The sequence below is a fragment of the Cyprinodon variegatus genome, unplaced genomic scaffold (genome assembly GCF_000732505.1).
Source record: "Cyprinodon variegatus isolate N-32 unplaced genomic scaffold, C_variegatus-1.0 Scaffold555, whole genome shotgun sequence".
Lineage (NCBI taxonomy): Eukaryota > Metazoa > Chordata > Actinopteri > Cyprinodontiformes > Cyprinodontidae > Cyprinodon > Cyprinodon variegatus.
The window spans coordinates 174,723-198,177 of record NW_015151008.1 but is presented as its reverse complement, the minus strand read 5'-3'; the positions used below and the strand labels follow the sequence as shown (position 1 = coordinate 198,177).

At 44.0% G+C, this 23,455-nt stretch overlaps 1 protein-coding gene across 1 annotated transcript in view; it reads left to right on the top strand.

Moving 5' to 3' along the window:
• The window catches only part of ttn (titin), a 206,646-nt gene extending 187,180 nt beyond the window's left edge, over positions 1–19,466 (top strand). The window contains exons 233-255 of the mRNA XM_015391676.1: positions 79–390; positions 1,872–2,162; positions 2,249–2,548; positions 2,715–2,856; positions 2,944–3,107; positions 3,203–3,505; positions 5,345–5,626; positions 5,721–6,314; positions 6,418–6,708; positions 6,803–7,102; positions 7,308–7,610; positions 7,722–8,024; positions 8,121–8,389; positions 8,470–8,785; positions 8,888–9,193; positions 9,333–9,632; positions 9,718–10,293; positions 10,405–10,710; positions 10,801–11,183; positions 11,269–11,479; positions 11,606–17,446; positions 17,537–17,830; positions 18,132–19,466. Of these exons, the coding sequence (XP_015247162.1) occupies positions 79–390; positions 1,872–2,162; positions 2,249–2,548; positions 2,715–2,856; positions 2,944–3,107; positions 3,203–3,505; positions 5,345–5,626; positions 5,721–6,314; positions 6,418–6,708; positions 6,803–7,102; positions 7,308–7,610; positions 7,722–8,024; positions 8,121–8,389; positions 8,470–8,785; positions 8,888–9,193; positions 9,333–9,632; positions 9,718–10,293; positions 10,405–10,710; positions 10,801–11,183; positions 11,269–11,479; positions 11,606–17,446; positions 17,537–17,830; positions 18,132–18,421 (12,677 nt within the window). The 3' untranslated portion in view covers positions 18,422–19,466. The remainder of the gene's footprint in view (positions 1–78; positions 391–1,871; positions 2,163–2,248; positions 2,549–2,714; positions 2,857–2,943; positions 3,108–3,202; positions 3,506–5,344; positions 5,627–5,720; positions 6,315–6,417; positions 6,709–6,802; positions 7,103–7,307; positions 7,611–7,721; positions 8,025–8,120; positions 8,390–8,469; positions 8,786–8,887; positions 9,194–9,332; positions 9,633–9,717; positions 10,294–10,404; positions 10,711–10,800; positions 11,184–11,268; positions 11,480–11,605; positions 17,447–17,536; positions 17,831–18,131) is intronic.
• Positions 19,467–23,455: the final 3,989 nt, after the last annotated feature.

The window sequence follows — 23,455 nt, the reverse complement described above, 5'->3', positions numbered from 1 at the left end:
TTAACAAGTACTACTAATGATAGTTATTGTGAAATATTTGCTGCAGTATTTGATACATTTCTCACATACCCTGTTTAGATCCACCTGGTAATCCTGAGGTTACAGACATCAGCCGCTCCTCTGTGTCGCTGTGCTGGACTGTGCCCTTCAATGATGGTGGCAGTAAGATTGTCGGTTACATTGTGGAGAGGAAGGTCTACAGCACTGACGAGTGGGATGACAACCGTTGGCTTAAGTGCAACTACACCACAATCACTGAGAACTACTTCACAGTCACAAACTTGGGAGAGGGAGAAACCTACGAGTACCGTGTAATCGCCAAGAATGCAGCTGGAGTCCACAGCGTACCTTCTCAGTCTACCGGACCAGTCACATGCAAGGACGAATACTGTAAGTCTACCTGCTTCTCCTTGCTTCCCTTTTCTTTACATTTTCATTCGCCATGTTTCTTTATTTTGTTAAGGAAAGTTCTGTGTTTACATCTTGAAGCTTTCTCTCTCCGGTTCTTTTTTCTTGAGAAGAAATCACTTGGGACAAACTCTTTAAATAACACTTCATAATTTATATGTTTTAAATAACCATGAGACAAGAAAACAGATTTTGATGGAAATTGTAGATACATAGAAAGTTCAGCGTATGCCATTGTTTTAAAAGATTCTGGGATGTCGGGCATAGCCTTGCAAAATCGGCAAGGTGTGACAGGGGCCTTAGGGTTACCGAAAGCAGCGTTTACCAACCGGGCTTACATCTCGTAAATTGGCAATGATTCACAGTTAAAGAAGCATTTTATACATCTCCAGTCTCCAGAGTCCATTAACAAATGCTGCAATTTCCCAGCTTGGGATGAACTATATATCTCTCTATCTAAAGAGGTTATCATGTTGATTGACATAATTTCAATATATTAACCGTCAATAAGTCTTTTGTCACTTTAACCTCATCAAAATGCGTGAGTGTTGATACGTTATTGAGAAAAGAAACAGACGTGTTTTGTAAGAGCAGGAGGAATATTTCACATCGCTAACCACCCCTATCAAGCTTGCATGTGCGTCTGTGCTTTCTATTCCTGCAAACTTAAAGAGCAGTTTCAAATTTTTAAATGACTAGACTTAAACCTAAATACTCTGAATGAGAAAACCAGGGATGGATAATACAACAGACATTAATTAAAATATATATAATTATTCAGCTGTTGTTCTAGCGTTTCCAATGCTTTTTTTGGAATTAGAGATTACCTTAGTTTTAGATTAGCATAAACATTCCAAATGTTTGGCTAATCCAACCTGGACAGGAATAAATATTCTCCTTTTTATAACGCATGATGCTTGCAAAACATGCAATTTTTCTGAACCAGCCTTTTCAGATATAAGCAAACATTTTCTTCCAGAACAAATCATAAGTAAAACCACACCCTAGGTGAATAGTTTTTTCCCACTAGTGTTTTTTAGGCTGAACAAAAGAGCTGAACATATGAGTGTTTTCATTAAGCTTTGTCAGCCACATTTTTCTTGATAACATGTCTGCCCTTAAAAACTGCCACTGAAAGATATCATATTTATTTTTCTTTGTTTCCAACCAACACTTTTAAAAGCCGAGGTTAAGCTCTTTACCGAAAGTTGCAGACAATCAATCCTACAGCAACGGTGGCTGAATGAACATGGGTAACCCGGTTAATGACTCATTAAGGTTTTATTCTATTTTTGACAACAGAAAATGCTGAGGTTTGTAACCTTTCCTAAATGCTGCTAAAACATAGTATCGTTAGGCAAATGTCTTTGCCCCATCCCTTCACACTAAACATCTTAATTGCAAATTATCCTGCATTTCGTTTTTCTGCACAAATTAAAAATTTTATGTGTTTTCTCCTGTAGCTCCTCCAAAAGCTGAACTCGACAGCAAGTTTACACGCGAGACCATCACTGTTATGGCCGGCTCCGACCTCGTCCTGGACGGTGTTGTAGGAGGCAAACCAGAACCAACAGTCTACTGGTCCAAGGGTGACAAGATTTTGGAGCTGGGAGAGAAATACTCCCTGACATATACATCGACAAAAGCCATGGTTGTGATCAAGAACTGTGACAGATACGATTCTGGCAGATACATCCTCACTGTCAAGAATGCCAATGGTATCAAGACAGCGTCAGTAAATGTGAAGGTTCTGGGTGAGTTACAATGTAGCAACACTATGACTGAAGCTAGTACTTAAACATATCTAGGAAATCTCTAACTCTGTTTTTTTTCCTCTCAGACACTCCTGGACCACCAGCTGACAAGATTATAATCAGCAGAGTGACGGAGGAGAAATGTACGGTTTCCTGGAAGATTCCACTGGAGGATGGCGGAGACATTGTCTCCCATTACATCGTAGAGAGGCGTGAAACCAGCCGACTCAACTGGGTCATAATGGAGACAGAGTGCAAGTCACTGTCGTGTGTCAGCTCCAGGTTGATCAAGAACAATGAGTATATCTTCAGAGTCAGAGGAGTCAACAAGTTTGGACCTGGAGTTCCTCTGGAGTCTGAACCTGTCATCGCCAGGAACGCCTACAGTACGATACTACCCTTCTTTGTCAAATTTTAGGTTTAGTTGAACACTGATTGTTTTAGTAGCTTGGTGGAAGTTTACTAGTACTGTGACATTAGGTGTTATGCCTTTTTTAAGTGAAAGGAAAAAGTTATTCGCCAATCTGATATATGTGTGGCTGTCATTTCCAGCTGTCCCATCCCCGCCTGGCGCCCCAGAGGCCACAGCAGTGGCTAAGGAGCACATCATCATCGAGTGGCTCAAGCCAGAGAGTGACGGAGGCAGCGAGATCAAGAACTACATTGTGGAAAAACGAGAAAAGAGCAGCACCAGGTTAAAATAAGTTCTGGATAATAAGTAAAGATACAAGTTTTGTTGATCTCAAAACAAGGTAATGATCCACAATCTGTTCTGAATCAGATGGACTCGGGTTAACAGAACCTACACCATTTATGACATACGTCTGAAGATCACCGGCCTATTGGAGGGAGGAGAGTACCAGTTCAGAGTCACAGCTGTCAACAATGCTGGAGAGAGCCAGCCAAGCGATGCCTCACCATACATCCTCTGCAGAGATCCAACATGTACATTATTTTACTAATTTCCTAACGGTCTTTTCAATTTACCCATATATATCGCGCATCTAAAATAAATGTATGTTTACAATAATTTCCTTCAGACACCCCAGCTGCTCCTTCAACACCTCGTATCACTGATACAACTAAGCACAGCATCAGCATGACCTGGACCAGGCCTATGTATGACGGAGGCTGTGATGTCACCGGCTACGTCATAGAGATCCTAGAGGAAGGGTCTGAGCAGTGGTACCGAGCCACCGCTAAGCCAATCAAGACCAACGAGTATGTGGCCGCTGGCCTGACAGCCAATAAGAAGTACAGGTTCAGGGTGGCAGCCATTAACAGCAACGGCACTGGGGAGTTCAGTGAACCCAGCAGCGAAGTCGAGCCTCTGGAGAAAGTTGGTGAGTACTTTTTCACGTAGAACTTTAGGCAGTTTCATTATCATAATATTTTATCGTTAGCTTATATTCAATATAGCCATATTAGACAGAATCAACCTAACTGACTTTAAGCAATATTTAAAGAAAGCTACTCAACAAAGACATACTGTGCAAGTTTTAAACTCTGCAATACCTTCTTCTGGACACTTTATGGAGGTTTTCTTTGATATAGCCTTATAACTTTTTTCCCAGTCATGTTTCTTAGCAAAAGAAACTGAAAACTGAAACAGTTTCTAAAGCAGCTGAAGAGTAATTAAAAATCATATATTTAATAAAAGCAAAATAAATTTTATTTTTTACTGGTTGAAAACAGACAGCTTAAGAACAATACTTTTAAAAAAGCCAATTGGTAATAACAAAACCGGGAAAGATCCCCCTAAAAACTGGAGATATTTAAAAGCGAATCTCCTCGCCACTGTGCGGCTGCAGCTGTGTGGCTGGTTCACCAGTGGCTCTCCTTGAGTGATACAACTTGTTCAGGTTTGGGCAGAAACACCATTTGTTAAAGATAGGCTCTGTGTACGCACCCTGATGCTCTATCTTTCCGGTTCTTTTCCCTGAAAAGAGATCACTCGGGACAAACTCTTTGAATAACACTTCATATTTTATATTTATTATATAACCAGGAGACATGACAACGGATTCTGATAGAAAATGTAATCTTACTCAGATCAGAGAAATTGCTTAGAATATACAGAAGGCAGCTGCTCACCTCTCAGGAAGTGGCCCCGATTAATAGTTAAAGAGGCATTTTATACATCTCCAGTCTGCCACATCATCTTATTTTACATCATACACATTAGCAGATGATTATACATTAATGGCTTCAGCCTTATCAAAATATTAAACTTCGTTCTTAGCTGAAGGACGCTGCTCTCATTCCATTTCTAAATCTTTGCCACGTACAAAATGAAGATTATAACTGTCCAGACAAAGGAACTGTCCTAATTAGATTAAAACATCAGTTCTGACGTACAACAGGCAGCCAATACCAGGGTGTGGTAAACTCACACTTCTTCAATGAAAATTATCCTAACAAGACCAAATATCCAATTAAAGGTGAAAGCAAGTGTAACTCCTCGTGGCAAATTAGTGTTGCACTTACCCCCTCTCATTCTGTACTGTTTACCAGCAGCCAGTGCTATTGCTTACCATTGAAATCAGCAAACACTAAATGTACCTTGCCACATTTTTCTTCAGAGCCCCTTTGCTGTCTTAAGTTGGTACCAAAGCTCTAAAGCTTGATCAATGTTCACCTTTGTTGTTTTTTTCTTGCTTTGAATCTACAAAATTTATAAGAGATAAAGCCATTTCTCAGATCTATACCTTTTGTTTTATGGCAAACAGACCACATTTGCACTTGGCCACGCCCACATGCTTTGATGTAGAAAAAAATAACTTTTCCAAATCACTGACCGGTTCTTAATCATGCTTTTATTTTCACAAGATCTTTTATTATTAAAAGTCAAAGTTGAATTTATGTTTAAAACAATTCAAATTCACAAAATATATACCTTTCATGATTTGTAACATGATGTTTCTTAATTCAGCTTGGCAAGAAAATTTTACTATATTAGTTGTTATTTATAGAATCAGTTCTGGATCATTTTAAGAGACTGTACAAGTTTGTTTAAAACTTCTAATAAGGAAATATGCTATAATCAAATAATTCCAAATCAATGTAATAATTTTTGGATACATTAAAAACCAATACCATTCTTTCCAATTCATTCCTAGATAACAGACACAAAGCTGGTTAGAAGTTTTTGTTTAACTCATCTCCTACTGTGGTCCTTTCAGAAATGCCTGACCTGGAACTGGCAGATGACCTGAAGAAAACCGTGGTTCTGCGTGCTGGTGGTACCCTCCGTCTGTTTGTGTCAGTCGCTGGCAGACCGACACCAGTTGTTACCTGGAGAAAGACTGGCGTGGAACTACAGAGCCGAGGCTACATTGAGACTACAGACAGCTACACCTGTCTGATTGTTGAGAAGGTGAATCGCTACGATTCTGGAAAATATGTTGTTGAGGCAGAGAATCCATCTGGAAAGAAGACTTCTATCATTCTGGTTAAGGTCTACGGTACGTTATTTCTCAATGACTCTAAACTTCTTCAAAGACATACACATACAAATCTATATTTCATTTGTTTTTGTTTTTCTGTCCTTGACTTCAGACACTCCTGGTCCTCCTGGTTCAGTCAGGGTAAAGGACTACACCAAGGAATCTGTTGTGATCACGTGGGATGTCCCAAGCCTTGACGGTGGTGCTCATGTCAGCAATTACATAATTGAAAAGAGAGAAGCCAGCATGAAGTCATACAAGACCGTAACCACAGAGTGCAGAAAAACTCTGTACAGGATCACCGGCTTGGAGGAAGGCGTGCACTACTTCTTCAGAGTCCTCCCTGAAAATATCTATGGCGTTGGTGAACCCTGCGAGACAGCTGAACCTGTGCTGGTGTGTGAAGTGCCTTCAGTACCTATGGACCTCAGTATTGTGGATGTCACCAAGTCCACTGTGACCTTGCACTGGGAAAAACCACTGCATGAAGGTGGCAGCAGGCTGACCGGTTACATCATAGAGGCTTGCAAGGTGGGTTCAGACAGGTGGAGCGCCGTGGCTACAGTTAGGGCCTCGGTCTCCCAACACACCATCCAGTCCCTGACAGAGAACGACCAGTACCTGTTCAGGATCCGTGCCACCAACAGCAGGGGAGCCAGTGAACCCATGGACCTTATGACACCCATTACAATCCAGGAGATTACAAGTGAGTCACCACACTATCAACATCTCACAATACTTAATACACATAATTTCTCCTCCCTAAAAGGTAGATTTTCTCCTAATAACTAATGTTTCATGAATTTCAGTGGTGCCCAAGATTGACATGACCAGTATCCCTCAGAAGATCGTTCATGTGCATCGTGGCAGACCTATTGACCTGAACATCCCAATCAAAGCCAAACCACAGCCGGTGTGCTCCTGGCATTTCGGTGGAATTAAGCTGAAGGACAGCTTGGACCGCATTAAGATAGACAGCAACGGCAAATTTACCCACCTCATCATCCGTGACACAACCATCAATGATACGGGAGATTACACTTTGGAGGTGAAGAATGCTGTCGGCATCGCCACTGAGGTTATCAAAGTCATCATTCTCGGTAGGAAAACGTCATACAAACAAATATCACATTGGGTGTATTCCTTACTTTGACGATAGACACATTTGTGAACATGAGTGTCGTTTCTGCACAGACAAACCCGGTATTCCTGTGGGTCCCATGAAGATTGAGGAGGTTGATGGTGTCTCAGTAACTGTTAGCTGGGAGCCCCCAGAGAAAGATGGTGGTGCCAACGTTAGTGGTTACGTGGTAGAGCAGAGGGAAGCACACCACCCAGGCTGGTCCACCGTCTCTGAATCAGTGACCAGACCGTGTTTCAAGTTCACCAGGCTTAACGAGGGAACAGAGTATGTGTTCCGTGCAGCTGCTATGAATCGCTTCGGCGTTGGTGGCTTCCTGCAGTCTGAGGTGGTGGAGTGCAAGAGCGCCAAGAGTGAGTTCTCAGAGACATAGAAATATGTTCTGTTCTCATTATCTTCCAAGTCATACACCAGTTTGAGCATTGAAGAATGTTTGCATGGCATTTAAACAGATATTAAGATCTAGAGACATGTTTGGCCATTTCATTTATTTGATTAATGCTTTAGAAGTTTGTGTCCAACAGTCCAGTAAAACTCCAACCTTTTGTTCCTGTCTAGCCATACCTGGACCTCCAAGCAGGCCAGAGGTTATTGACGTGACCCATGAAGGCATGACTCTGACCTGGCAACCTCCTGTGGACAACGGTGGCTCCACCATAGCGGGCTACATTATAGAACGCAAGGAGGCCCGTTCTGACAGATGGATGAGAATCAATAAGAATCCAGTCACTATGACCAGATACCGTTCATCTGGACTGATTGAGGGCCTTGAATATGAGTTCCGTATCACAGCAATCAACTCCAGAGGAACTGGCAAACCAAGTGAAAGTTCTGCCATTGTTGTTGCTATGGATCCCATCGGTAAGTGGTGCAAAACTCATTAATATTATATAATTACAACGGATAGTTTTAGTTGAAATATATAAAAGGGGAGGTGGTGTACTAACTAAATCTCTCTATGCTGCTAAACAGAACCCCCAGGTCCTCCAGTTCAACCCAGAGTCACTGATAGCACACGGACATCTGTCTCCCTGGCATGGCTGCCCCCTGAAGAAGAGGGTGGTTCTGTTGTCACAGGCTATCTTATTGAGATGCAAAAGGTGGACCAGGTTGAATGGACACTGTGCAACACCACACCGACCAAGATGTGCGAGTACACGCTAACCCACATGCCTCAGGGAGCGGAGTACAGGTTCAGGGTCATTGCATGCAATGCGGGCGGTGCTGGAGAGCCTGCAGAGATTTCTGGAGTGGTTAAAGTCCAAGAGATGCTTGGTGAGAGAAGAAGCTCCATGAATTTACAGGAAGCAAAATATGTAGTTTTTCCTTCAAGGGTTTGTTTAACAAAGTTTGATTTTGTTTATTTCTCAGATTATCCTGACTTTGAGCTTGATCGTAAATATGAGGAAGAATATGTGGTCCGCCAAGGTGGTGTCATCCTACTGTCTGTGCCCATCAAAGGCAAACCTATACCTACAGCTAAGTGGACAAAGGACGGTCGTGACATCTCTCATCGTGCCATGATTGCAACCCATGATGACATCACTGAGCTGGTAATCAAAGAGGCGCATAAAGATGACACTGGTACCTATGACTTGGTGCTGGAGAACAAATGTGGTAGGAAAGCTGTGTACATCAAGGTGAGAAACACCAGAACCAGGAAACATCTGGATATAACAAAGTTCAATCATTTAATCACCTTTCTGCTTTTCACCATCAGGTGAAAGTGATTGGTCGACCTGATGCTCCAGAAGGTCCTCTTGAATTTGATGACATCCAAGCTAGGTCAGTACGCGTCAGCTGGAGACCACCTTCTGACGACGGTGGATCTGACATCCTGGGCTACATAGTAGAAAGGCGGGAGGTACCAAAGGCCGCCTGGTACACAGTGGATGCCCGAGTAACTGAGACCTCTCTGGTGGTAAAGGGCTTGAAGGAGAACGTGGGGTACCACTTTAGGGTATTTGCTGAGAACCAGTTTGGTGTAAGCAGATCCCTGAAATCAGATGGCGCTGTTCTGCCAAAGACACCTCTATGTGAGTAATAATTCTAAAATTATCTTTAAATTCCACATCTAAGCTGCTATGTTGTGATTTAAAAAGAAATGCTTTTTTATAAATACATTGTTTTTACTACAGGTCCACCTGAACCTCCCAGTAACCCACCAGAGATAATGGACGTTACCAAGACCACTGTGTCTTTATCCTGGGCCAGACCCCGGGATGATGGCGGCTCTCGCATCACAGGATACTACGTTGAAAGAAGAGAGATTTCCACAGAGAAGTGGGTCCGTCACAACAAGACTCACATCACTACCACCATGTTCAATGTCACCGGTCTTATACCCAATGCCGAGTACATATTTAGAGTGGTGGCTCAAAATGACATTGGGCAGAGTGAACCTGGTCCTGCCTCAGAGCCAGTGGTCTGCAAAGATCCATTTGGTATGTATTGTTACTTAAAATTTGCAATTAAAATCCTGTCATGAAGTATTGAAATTTTGATTATGTAGAACTGATTCAAGATTTTCCATTACAGTGAAGTTTCTTTAATTGTTAAATTATGCTGCCTCTTTTCCTGTAGACAAACCCAGCCAACCGGGAGAAATTGACATCATCTCTATTACGAAAGACAGCATCACCATTCACTGGCTCCGGCCAGAACATGATGGCGGAAAGGAGATCCTAGGTTACTGGATTGAGTTTAGGGAGGCTGGAGAGAGCGCCTGGAAGAAGTGCAACAAGGAGCGCTCCAAGGATCGTCAGTTCACCATGGGTGGATTGATGGAGGCCACAGAGTACGAGTTCCGAATCTTTGCTGAAAATGAGGCTGGACTCAGCCGACCTCGTCGCACACCCATGGGCATTAAAACCAAATTGAGCGGTAAGCTGATTGTACTTGACTTTACTTAAACTGAATGATAGATTTAAGGTTAAACTAGATTGAGTTATTTTCATATTTTTTGCAGTTGGGGAAGCTCCAGCTTTGAAGGAGGAGGTCCAAGATGTAACCACTAAGCTTGGCGAGTCTGGCACTCTAACATGCGGAATCATCGGCAGACCTTTGCCTGAGATCAAGTGGTATCGATATGGCAAAGAACTGATCCAGAGCCGCAAGTACAAGATGAGCTCAGATGGCCGTAACCACTCCCTCACCATTCTGACAGAGGAACAGGAAGACGAAGGAGTATACACCTGCAGGGCCATCAACGAGGCTGGAGAAATAGAGACAAGCGGAAAACTACGCTTGCAGGCAGCGCCCCAATTCCACCCCGGCTTCCCGCTAAAAGACAAGTACTACGCTGGGGCTGGTACCAGCCTCCGCCTCCATGTAGTCTACATCGGCCGTCCGATCCCCCAGATCATGTGGTTCTATGGCAAGAAACCTCTGAATCCATCTGAGAATGTAATAATTGAAAACACTGAAAGCTACACCCACCTGGTTGTGAGGAATGTCCAACGAAAAACCAACGCTGGTCGCTACAAGGTGCAGCTTAGCAATGTGTTTGGAACTGTTGACACCTCGCTGCGTGTTGAAATCCAAGGTAAAAGCATAGACCATTAAAAGTTAACTTAACATGTCCTTAAAGTCTGCATGCATTATTGATTTCTCACATCATTCAGTGTTAGTGATTTCCTTTTAATTTTTTCCTCAGACAAACCTTCTATCCCTGAGGGTCCCATAGTTGTCGATTCCCTTCTGAGAAACTCAGTCGTAATCAGCTGGAAGGTTCCAAAGGACGATGGAGGGTCCGTGATTACTAACTACATTGTGGAGAAATGTGAAGCCAAAGAGGGTGAACAATGGTGCCTGGTGTCCTCTTCTGTTCCGGGTACCACCTGCCGTGTTCCCAACCTGAGTGAGAGCTCTGGATACTACTTCAGAGTCTCTGCACAGAACCAGTATGGTGTGAGTGAGCCTCTGGAGATTCCATCTGTAGTCATCATTAAGAGCCCATACGGTAAACACAAGAATATTTATTTTCCTCTTTAAATCCTGTCACTAAGTAACCGAAATAAAATGTAAGAGCTCTCTACTGTTTGTTCCTCAGATAAACCTGGAATCCCACAGCAGCCGTTCATCATCAGTGCCACCAAAGACTCCTGCGTCGTTTGCTGGAAGCCTCCAAGTAGTGATGGAGGAGCGAAAATCACCAGCTACTTCCTTGAAAAACGCGAGAAGAAGCAGAACAAATGGATGTCCGTAACAACCAAAGTATTTACAGAAACCAGCTATGAAGTCACAGGCTTGATTGAGGGCTTTGAGTATGAGTTCCGTGTGAAGTGCCAGAACATCGGTGGCGAGAGCGACTGGTCTGAGATCTCTCTGCCCGTTATACCCAAGTCAGAACAGGCTCCTCGTGCTCCTGCATTCAGGGAGGAGATCAGAGACATGACTGTGAAATACCACAGCAATGCCACCTTTGTCACCAAGGTATTTAGAAAAGCAAAAAAATGTAATGATTTGTATTTTTGAAACTCATTAAGCATGATACTTAATGATTTTTTTTTATAACAAGGTCGTGGGTCATCCAAAGCCTGTGGTTAAATGGTATCGCAGTGGAAAGGAGATCCTGGCAGATGGAACGAAAATAAAAGTGCTTGAGTTTAAGGGTGGCTACTACCAGCTGGTCATCAATGCCGCTGATGAGAATGATGCCTCAGTATACCAAGTTAGAGCAACCAATCCCTCTGGATCTATCTCTACAACAGCCAACCTGGAGGTGGAAGGTATTTAAGCCACTTTAAAGTGATTGAATAATTCTTGCAGCAAACAACCTTAAGGTTATGTGCTAAGTATTCTCAATTTGTTAAGACATTTTAGTGAAATTTATCTCCCCAATTCTGTCATTTCAGTCCCTGCAAAGATACACCTCCCTAAAGAACTGCAGGGAATGGGAGCCGTTCATGCTGCACGCGGCGATCACATCACGATCAAGATTCCCATCTCAGGAAAGCCAGAGCCAGCGGTTACTTGGCAGAAGGGTCAGGAGATCCTCTCCAACTCTGCCTATCACCAAGTTATCACCACAAGGTCCTTCACCTCCCTTGTGTTCCTAAAGGGAGTACAAAGGAAGGACACTGGCTACTACATCATCACTGCTAAAAACAGATTTGGAGCAGACAAGCAAACAATTGAGGTGAATGTGGCTGACATTCCTGATGCTCCAAAGGGACTTGTGGTCAGCGACATTTCACGGGATTCTATTACCCTCACCTGGGAACCACCTGCCAACGATGGTGGCAGTGACATCATTAGCTACATTGTAGAGAAGTGCCCGACCACTGCTGACAGATGGATCCGTGCTGGTCAGACCGCTGACTGCAGTATCACCATTGTCAGTGTATTTGGAAAGACCAAATATCAGTTCCGTGTTATCGCAGAGAACCAGTTTGGCCTCAGCCTTCCATCTGTTCCAACCGAACCCATCACCACCAAGGAAGACAAGTCTGTGATCAGGAACTATGACGAGGAAGTGGATGAAACCAGAGAGATTACCAAGGAAGAAGCTTTGTTCTACAAGGTGAAGGAGCTTTCTTCCAAATACATCATCTCAGAGGAACTTGCCCGGTGCCAGTTCGGAGTGGTCCACCGCTGCGTGGAGATTGCCACAAAGAAGACTTTCATGGCCAAGTTCATAAAAGTCAGAGGAACTGATCGTGAGTTAGTTCTGAGGGAGATAGAGGCCCTTAACATTGCAAGACACAAGAACATTATCTACTTGCATGAATACTTTGAAAGCATGGAAGAGATTATCCTGATCTTTGAATTCCTCTCTGGAGTTGATATCTTTGAGCGGCTTGGCACCAGCAACTTTGAGCTTACAGAACAGGAGATTGTCCGTTACCTGAGGCAGGTTTGCTCCGCTCTCCAGTTCTTACACAGCCATAACGTTGGCCACTTTGATATCCGCCCAGATAACATCATCTACACCACAAGGAGAAGTCCCAATATAAAGATTATTGAGATGGGCCAGGCCAGGCTGTTGATCCCAGGAGAAAACATCAGAATGCTGTTTTCAGCTCCAGAGTATTTTGCGCCAGAGGTTCACCGCCATGATCTGGTCACAACAGCCACTGATATGTGGTCTGTTGGTGTTTTGGCATATGTTTTACTCAGTGGTCTTAATCCATTTGCCGCAGAGTCTACAACAAAAATGATTGAAAACATCTCCAACTGTGAGTACATATTTGATAGGGAAGCATTTAAAGACATAAGCTCGGAGGCCATGGACTTTATAGACAGACTTCTCGTTAAGGACAGGAAGCTCCGTATGACTGCTCATGAAGCTCTAGAGCACCCATGGCTCAAGATGAAGATTGAGCATGTCAGCAACAAGGTCATCAGGACACTGAGACACAGAAGATACTATCAATCACTAGTAAAGAAGACAGATACGATAGTATCATCAGCCCGTGTGGCGTTCGGAGGTGCCTTCAGAAACCAGCGCGGACTGGCTGTTGGTAAAGTTAAGGTTGGAACCGAATACTGTGGCTTGCGTGCTGGACCTGTCATGCATGCCTCAGCTGAGGAAGGTGGCCACGTCAGATTTACTTGTAGCATTGTTAACTATGACAAGAGCACTCAGGTGTCTTGGTACTTTGGTAACCGTCAATTGCATCCGAGCCCCAAGTATGAGATTTCTTACAACAATGGCTTTGCCAGCATTTATGTGAAGGATATTGAAGAGTCTGATGATGGCGTCTATAGATGCAAAGTGGTGAGTGATGATGGAGAGGACAGTGCCTATGGAGAACTCTTCGTCGAGACTGTGAGGAGTCTCAGGGAGCATTACGTTAGCCGTACCATCAAGAAGCTGAGGAGGAGGGTTGACAGAACTAAACTTCTGCAGAGACCACCGGAGTTTACCTTGCCTCTCTACAACCGCACCGCCTACATTGGTGAGGATGTGCGCTTTGGTGTCACTATCACTGTGCATCCAGAGCCTCATGTGACCTGGCTGAAGAATGGAGAGCAAATAAAGGAGGAGGTTGGCAAGTACACATTTACAAGTGATAAGGGCTTATATCAACTCATGATTCATAATCTGGATAGTAGTGATGATGCCGAATACACAGTCATGGCATACAACAAGTTTGGAGAAGACAGCTGCAAGGCTCGTCTGACTGTCATACCTCATCCTGTGCTAGAGGAAACTCTGAGGCCCATGTTTAAGCGTTTGCTGGCTAACATTGAGTGCACAGAAGGAGAGAGTGTCCGCTTCGAACTCAGGGTGTCAGGAGTTCCCACTCCCACTCTTAAATGGGAAAAAGATGGACTTCCACTACAGTTTGGTCCCAAAGTTGTTGTTATTGAACAAGACATTGATTATCATGTCCTTCACATCAGGGAAACTCTGCTTGAGGATGCTGGTGTGTACAAAGTCACTGCAACAAACTCTGCTGGGTCTGCAAGCTGCCAGGCTACTTTGAAAGTGGACCGCATCACATACACCAGAAGAGAGTACAAGAGCGAGGAGGAGAAACACAGACATGTTCAGAAACAGATAGAGAAGACCAACAAAATGGCTCAGCAAATTGCAGCTACTGAGGAGCTTGTACCTCTGAATCCCACTGCACAGGAGGCCCTGAAATTTGCTGCAGAAGTGTACAAACCTGCAGTAAGCACAAAGAACATTGAGGGCGAATTTGACATCACAGAGGAGAAGACAGAGACAAAGAAGCTGGAGGAGGAGAGGCGGCTTTTCATGCCATATGAGATTCCTGATCCTGTGGTTCATGATCGAAAAGCTCTTGATGAGGACAAAGCTATTAAGCAGTTTGTGCCTCTTTCTGACATGAAATGGTATCGCAAACTACGAGATCAGTATGAGGTCTCAGAGAGAACAGAGAGGATTGTTCAAAAGAGGCAGAAACGTATCCGCCTGTCCAGGTGGGAGCAGTTCTACGTGGTGCCCCTCCCCAGGATCACTGACCAATACAGACCCAGATGGCGCATTCCCAAACTGACAATGGATGATTTGGAGACTGTTAGACCTGCCCGCCGATCTCCATCCCCTGAGTCGGAAGCCTCCTTCAGATCCAGGAGGAGGTCTCTGGGAGATCTCAGTGATGAAGAGCTGCTGATGCCTGTGGATGACTACCTAACAAGAAGGAGATCAGAGGAGGAGACGATGATGCTGGAAGATGAGCTTGAGCTCGGCTTCTCAGCCTCTCCTCCTGGAAGTCCTATTCGAGTTCAGCGACGAATTACTGAACGTGAAGAGAGGAGACAGGAAGTCATGCATGAGGCTGCTGAAGTTACAGAGACCAAGAAGAAACGAACCATTTCTCAGTACATGAGAAGGAGAAGGTCTCTATCTCCTACCTACATTGAGCTGATGCGTCCAGTCTCAGAGCTCATCCGACCACCCCGAGCCAGAGCTGTGGATACTCAGGGAGAGATTGTCGAGAGAAGGTCACCAACTCCAGAGAGGACCCGTCCTCGTTCTCCCAGTCCTATCAGATCAGTTGAGAGGTCTTCACGCTCCTCGTCCAGATTTGAGCGGTCCGCACGTTTTGACATCATGTCCCGTTATGAAGCCAGGAAAGCTGCTCTTAAGTCTGAGAGGAAATACCAGGTAGTCAGTCAAACACCTTTTAGCTTGGATCATGCTCCTCGTGTAACTGTCAGGATGCGGTCTCATCGCATACCAATTGGTCAGGATACAAAATTCACCCTAAACATCCAGGCAAAACCAGAAGCTGAAGTAACATGGTTCCACAATGGTGCAGAAATCTCTGAAAGGACGGAGAAATACATCTTCACAAACATGAGTGGTGTTTTGTCCATTACTATTCTGGACTGCCAGGAAGAAGATAGTGGCACATACCGCTGCGTGTGCACAAACTCAAAGGGCGAAGCATCAGACTACGCCATCCTGGAAGTGTCAGGAGGCGGATACACCACATTTTCTTCCCGTCGCAAGGATGAAGAAGCTCCTAAAGCATTTGTGCCTGAAGTCACGCGTATTGATCACTATCACTCCACTCACTTCAAAGCCGGCTACACTTCCCAAACCTACCTGGAAGTCGAAGAAAGCAAGTCAAAGCTAACTGAGACACGTAGTGTTGTAACGCAGGAAAGAATCGGTGCCTCATCTGAGAGATTCTCTTCTACTGAGAGGTATGACTCATCTCTCAAGTATGCCTCCACTGAATACCTCTCCTCAAGTTCCTCATATTCCTCAGAGAAATATTCTTTAACTGGGAAGCATGCAACATCCGAAGAGAAACTAAAATCATCCTCTATTGCTGCTGCTCCTGAACAAGTTTCATTGCCCAAAGAGAAACCATCTCTTCCTGCTAAAATCCTCACCAAGCCACAATCCGTGACAGTTGCAGAGGGAGAGACAGCCCGGTTCTCCTGTGACATCGATGGGGAGCCTGCAGCAACTGTGACATGGATACATGAAAGCCAAACCATTGTATCATCTCACCGTATCCATGTCTCCACAACTCAGTACAAGTCCAGCCTGCAGATCTCATCTGTGAACAGCTCTGATGAGGGCAGTTATACAGTGGTGGTAGAGAACTCAGCAGGTAGACAGGAGGCACATTTTACTCTCACAATCCGCAGGCCACCACCTAAGGAGGAAGTCAAAGCTGTCAAATCCACTGAGCCACCTGTAAAATCCCCTGAGCCCCCAACTATATCACCTGCTCCTTCCATTACTTCGCCAGTTCCTAGTGTGAAGTCACCAGAACCCAGTGTGAAAACCCCTGAACCATCAGTCACATCTCCAACTCCAAGTGTAAAGTCTCCTGAACCAAGTGTAAAATCTCCCACTCCTGGAATCAAATCCCCGGCTCCAAGTGTAAAGTCCCCTGAACCGCCTGTAACATCTCCCACCCCTGGGGTTAAGTCACCAACACCAAGTATAAAGTCCCCTGATCCGGACGAAGCAAAATCTCCAAAGGGCATTAAATCTCCAGAGCCATCCACACCCTCTCCTGCACGAGGTTTAAAATCTCCAACTCCTGGAGTAAAATCTCCTGAACCGGAAGGAATTAAATCTCCACGTGGGATCAAGTCTCCAGAACCCAGACTGAAGTCGCCTCCGCCAGTCAAAGCCCCTGGAGGTGTGAAGTCACCAGAACCTGAGGAAGCAAAATCTCCCCGAGGCGTGAAATCACCAGAGCCTGCAGGTATCAAAACACCAAGGGGTCTGAAGTCCCCAGAACCTGCAGGGATCAAAACACCAAAAGGCATCAAGTCTCCAGAACCTTCGGGTATCAAATCTCCAAGGGGGTTGAAGTCTCCTGAGCCTGAGGGAGTCAAATCACCTCCGAGGGTTAAATCACCTCCCCCCATTTTGTCTCCAAAGAGGGTTGTGTCTCCCCCGACTGTCAAATCCCCAACCCCAAAACCTCCCAAAGTCCTCAGTCAGCTAACAGCTGAGGCCTGTGAGGGTTTGGTCCAGATGTCCTGCATCTGTGAGAGCAGTGTCAGGGAGGTGGCATGGTACGTCAGTGGCAGGAGGCTTTCACAGAGCAGCCGCTTTCAGATGCAATACTCTGAGGGTTCCTGCAGACTCCTTATCCATGAGCTGTCAGAGAGTGACCAGGGAGAGTACACATGTGAGATTACCTCAGATGGAGGAGTATCCAAATCCTCCTTCTCATTTACTGGTCAGGTTTTCCAGTCCATATACAAAAAGGTGTCAGCTTATCGTGAGCAGCAAATTGCGCTTAAAGGTGAGATTTTCCTCCACTCTAGTTTGATGTGATATTGGGTTAATTTAGAAAAGGTTGTCAAGGGTTGTTTACTTTATGTTCCATCTCCAGCAGGATCAGTGATGATGAGTCACCAGGAGTCATCCACAAAGGCCTCATCTCTAATGATGAAGAAAGAAACCCACATGGTAGAGGAGTCCTCTGCCTTTTCCTCCTCTGCCCATCAGGCGATGATGTCGTCCATGATGGAGTCCAGCTCCTTCAGCAGCATGGCAGCGGAAATGAAGTTCGAGACCATGTCAATGTCCAGCATGTCCTCCATGACATCGGAGACGTATGCCAAGAGCTCCAGCAGCTTGACAGAAATGATGTCACATATGGAGGGATCCTCAATCAGAGCAATTGGTAAGAGGGTTAATTAAAACATCTTCATGTTATTATATGGGCTTTTAGCTGCTAGTTCTACATATTAAGACCCAACAGGTAGCTAAGATGCTAAGCTAAGTTTAGCAAACATGTCTCATATATTAAAACGTACAGTTGAAACCAGAAATTTACAGACACTGTATGAAGAGACATTAGCAGTAAATATTTTAAGGATAAAATGATTTTAGCAACACTAATTAAACAGGAAATAGTGGACTGTCTATTTAAACTTCAGATCTTTACTAGTTTTGACTCCTTCAAACTGTTCTGCTGCTTTCAGGTTCTGCTCCTCGGATCGAAGCTCTGCCAGAAGACATCAGCATAGAGCCAGGCAAAGTCCTGACGGTCGCCTGCGCCTTCTCTGGCGACGCCAAACGCATAGAGTGGTCACGCAGCGGTAAAACAATCGACGTGTCCACAGGTGGACGATTCCACATTGAGACCACGGAGGACCTGACCACCCTCATCATCACTGGGGTGAAGCCGGAGGATGCCGGAGCCTACACCCTTAGGCTGTCCAACGAGCTCGGGTCGGACTCCGCAACCGTTCACATCAGCATTCGATCGTAAAAGAAAAACCAAAACAACCTGATATTTCAAAACTTCCCCTTTTCCCTTCTTCCTTGACTTTTTATTTATTGATGAAACACAGTAGTCTTCTTGATAAGGATCTGAAATATTCTTGTAAATAGGAACTATTTTTGTACCAAACCTGACGTTAATTTATGCCAAACTAGACTAAAGTCTAAAGTTGTAAAATGTGCCATATTGGATAACTCTGACTTCATTTTTCTGTGACATGTACATAATGTATATAGCCGAGTTTACCGGTTATGGGAAATGTATGCATTGTTATTTATGACAATAATATTAACTGAAACTAAAAGGAACTAAATATAGTTTAACAGGAGAAAGTTTCAGCTGGAACGAATACCCTGTTAAACTGGGAAACTAAACTCTGTGCCTCAACGATAAGTTGAAGTCTAAGTTTGCCTCAACAGGTAGAGAGGCTCCCTGTTGATGTTATGAACCAGAGACAAAACTATCAGCGCGCCACCGCTAAGAGGGCGGTGCTTTAATGATGTAACAGGAGCATGAGATCCTGAGTGCTGTTTGCATCTACCCTCATGTAAGCAGGACGACTGGACCTCGCGCTCCGACGGATTATGTCATATCGCCACTTCTATGACAAGCTCACAGTGCGAGCGGCCTGCACTCCCTGAGCTCAAAGCATTTCATTTGTTTGTTTTGTGCTCTGCTTCTGGAAAACGACTTCCAGCTCAGACTCTGACGTCGTTCCATCAACCTGGCCAATCACACGAGTCCTGCTGGTGCTTGTTTTCAGAGGCAGAGCTGCCTCTCGGAGGTCTGCAGCGTGCTTTGTGTGTTAGTTTGTAGAGATTCAGCCAACAGTTGTACAGCGTGGCACCAAGAACACGAGCATCTGTGTCCATCGACGCCTGCGGCACAGCGCCATGATGAAACAAAAGGTGTTCGTCGGGTGTCACCCTGACCCTTGTTGGATTGAAGTTAGCTATAGCTTTGAGTATTTTCGCAGCCTCCTTGAGTTTTTTTCTGCAATTCTTGATTTAATAAAGCATGATCATCAGCACTACAGAATGTCTCTGTCTGATTATTTTGTTCTTGACATTTAACTTAATTCCTTTATCGTCCTCTGTTGAAGCAATGATAACATGTCAGAGACCAGAACTTGTTTGTACACACCTGAGTAAAAAGATGCTGATCTGGGATCCACCGTCATGAAATCAGTAGTGGAGACCTCAGGACGTCCTGTAATTTGTCTGGTTGATGCTGCCTCCATGTGGTCTTATAATCAGTGTTGCCAGGTAGAGTCGAGGTTTTCCAGCCCAAACATCTGTTAAAAACCGCCACATCACACAAAAACCCGCCCAATTAATATAGTTTTATATTTACTGTGTGAACATGAACTCACTTCAGTACAACTTAATTCAATACTACATGTCCAAAGGCTACAATCCAATAAAATCTGCCCAGAGTTTTTCATAAACAACTGACCCAGCCACCAAAGCGATGTCGGATCCAGTGAGAGTCGGGTGACACGTCACATACCGGTACTAACATGTTTGCAGATGGATTCATAACCATGAAGAGTAGTGGTTAGTGCGCACGACCCATGTATGGAGACCTTAGTCCTTGAGGCGGCTGACCCGGGTTTGAATCTGACCTGTGGTCCTTGGCTGCTTGTCTCTCACCCTCTCTCATTCCCCCTTTCCTTTCAGCCTACTGTTAGAAAAACAAGCCTCTAGTGGTGTAAAAACACAAAAAACAATCCACTGGACTTTGTTTCCAAGTTTGAAGACAATTCGCTGCCCATCCAGGAAGCTTTTTCAATCAAAATGTCAGGAGCAGCATTGAGTTTGAGGTTTTATACAGTAGCCCAACAAAGCCTTGTTTTTTTGCAAGTCTCTCCCCCTCTCTCATACCCCTTTTCTACGGTCCATAAAAACGTGCCTCTAGTGCAATAAAAACTCAAACAAAAAACAAGCAAATTGAAAGGAACGAACAGGACCATCCCTTTAAAATGGGGGTTGTTTAGCTTCTTTTGTTAGCCTGCAATGCCCCATACCCAAGTCTCTGAAAGGGGAGTCTGTTGGCCTGGCTGAATAGGCGCTTCCTGGATGGGAAGCGAAATGTCTTCAAACTTGGAAACAAAGTCCAGTGGATGGTTTTTTTTTTTGTTTACTTTTTTTGGAATGACCAGTACATGGTTGAATGAAATCTCCCCAATAATTGTTGGGGAGGACAGAATGTTGCTGATATCAGACATTCCATGTTCAATTTGCACATCCATCAAACTCGGCAGGCCCATGCGATTTCTGGACTCATCTTTGAAGCAAAATGCTAGGAAACTGGAGAGAAAATATCGCTCCACGGGCCTATTGGAGTCCTACCTAGTCTGGAAAAATAGTTTACTGCTGTATAAGAGGACCCTTTGTAAGGCAAGGGTAGCATATTTCTCCTCATTAATAGTGGAGAATAAGAATAATCTTAGATTTCTTTTTAAAACCGTTGCCAAACTCACCCAGAGCCATAGCTCTGTTGAACCGTCCATTCCACCTGCTCTTAGCAGCAATGATTTTATGGGATTCTTTATAAATAAGATGATCCTATTAATGTATGTTAGATCCAGTTCCAACCAGGTTATTTAAGGAGGTATTCCCTTTGATCTCGTCCTCCATTTTAGATGTGATTAATCTATCTCTGTTACAGGGATATGTACCTAAAGCTTTTAAGGTTGCTGTAATTAAACCTTCTGCTTAAGAAACCGTCTCTTGACCCAGATGACTTGGTCAATTATAGACCTATATCCAATCTTCCTTTCTTATCTAAAATTCTTGAGAAAGTAGTTGCCAAACAAGTTTGCGATCACTTACACCATAATGAACTTTTTGAAGAGTTTCATTCTGGCTTTAGAGCTCATCATAGCACTGAAACAGCTCTGGTGACAGTCACTAATGATATTCTCATGGCCTCAGATAATGGACTTGTATCTGTGCTCGTCCTGTTGGATCTTAGTGCTGCATTTGATACAGTTGACCATAATATTCTTTTAGAAAGACTTGAATATTTTGTTGGAATTAAAGGAACAGCACTAGACTGGTTTAAATCTAATCTATCTGATCGAATTCAGTTTGTTCATGTTAATGATAGATCTTCAACACGCTCAAAGGTTACCTGTGGAGTACCACAGGGATCAGTGCTAGGACCAATTCTCTTTACTTTATACATGCTCCCAATTGGTAGAGTTATTAGACAGCATGGGATTAATTTCCACTGTTATGCTGATGATACCCAGCTATATCTGTCTATAATCCAGATGAAGCTAACCCATTACATAGATTACAGGCATGTCTGAAGACATAAAAACCTGGATGACTCTTAACTTTCTCCTTCTGAATGCAGACAAAACAGAAGTTATAGTCTTTGGACCAGAGTCTTTGAAAAATAAGCTGATTAGTCGGTCACTTTATTTGAACTGGATTAAACTGATTTCAGATAATAAAGTAAAAAATCTTGGTGTTGTTTTTGATCAGGACCTGTCCTTTAAATCCCATATCAAAGAGGTTTCTAGAATTTCCTTCTTTCATCTGAGGAACATTGCAAAAATGAGAAATCTCCTGTCCAGGGGTGATGCTGAGAAACTAGTCTACGCTACAAGCATGCTTAGTGTGAGGGATTGCATTTGAGTCAATGCAATCAGCTGGTTTTCCTTAGATAGAAAACTTTGAATCAATTTGACTGCATGATCTGGTTGAACTGTAAAGTGCCTTGAGATGACTTGTGTTGTGAATTGGCACTATAGAAATAAACTAAACTGAATCTTTAAGCAGAGCAACTTGTAAAAAAAAAAGCTCTTTCAACTGACGTATTTGATATAGCGAGGATGAGGAGTTTAATTGCACCAAGCACTAAATCCTGAAAGCAGCGGTTTCCTCCAGCATCTTTAAAAGATTCCTCTTCCAACCAGAAGTCATCGACCATCAGCACTTGGTTCATCACACCAGATCCACCTGCTGCTAAAACTAGCATCATTGGTGGCGCCACTACACTTGATGACAGATGACATTAGCTAATGAGTGATGGAGAAAGGTCAGGGAGGCTTTGCTGTGAACCAGTAATAGTGAATGATTGGTGCACATTAGTGTTTTAATGGGTCAAATCAAAAACCGCTGATCTGAATCTCAACCAGCCCAGATTATCTCCAACCCCCCAAAGTTGCCAGAATAAGAGGTAAACCGCTCATTCTGGCAACACTGCTGGTAATCATGGTGAATACCAGTACATGATCACCCATTCATGTTGTAATCTCTACTGGAAAACTAGAAAGATGTTATGATAGCCTACCTGACTTGTAAAGATGAGGTAAACTTTGACCTGTCCACATGGAGGAGAGCGGCGGAATGATTCTATATGTTGATCATCGTTAAACGTACTTCCTTCAGCTGCTGTTCCAGCATGTTCTAATCTGCTGAGGCGGGAGAGCTCACTGTGTTTCATACGCCCCCTTGTGGCAAACTGCGGCTACTACATGCTTCCGCCCATCCACAACCCACACACACATAAGGTAGGGGTGTAATCACGTATAAAGTCCATTATGTCACATATACCACGCAAACTGTTTGATGGAAGACAGAGCTGAAAGCGTCTAAAGCACGTTGCTAATGGTTTGGAGGCCATATTCACCGCGTGACTGCAGCCGTAGGAAGAAGGGGTAGTTTAGGGGCACGTGCTGTGGAGATTATGGCTCTGTTCGAAATCCTGGGCTGGATCCTCCAAGGACCCGGTCTACCTGGAGTGGGTCCTTCGAAGTCCTTGAAAATAAGGAGACCGGAAGAGTTTTGGCCGTGGATTTAAACGGTTCTATCCTTCGGTGGGTTTTACCGCCGCACGCTCCGTCGCCTAGCAACCGTGATAGTTGACACAGGAAGCAGGAAAATAATAAATGCTGAAATTTTCAAAACTATTTTTATTTTTACGATAATCCAGATTGGAATAAAGGTTCCAACCAGCGGGAGCAGGAACAAATGAAATCAAATGTAATGATAGAAACCTTAGTCAGTT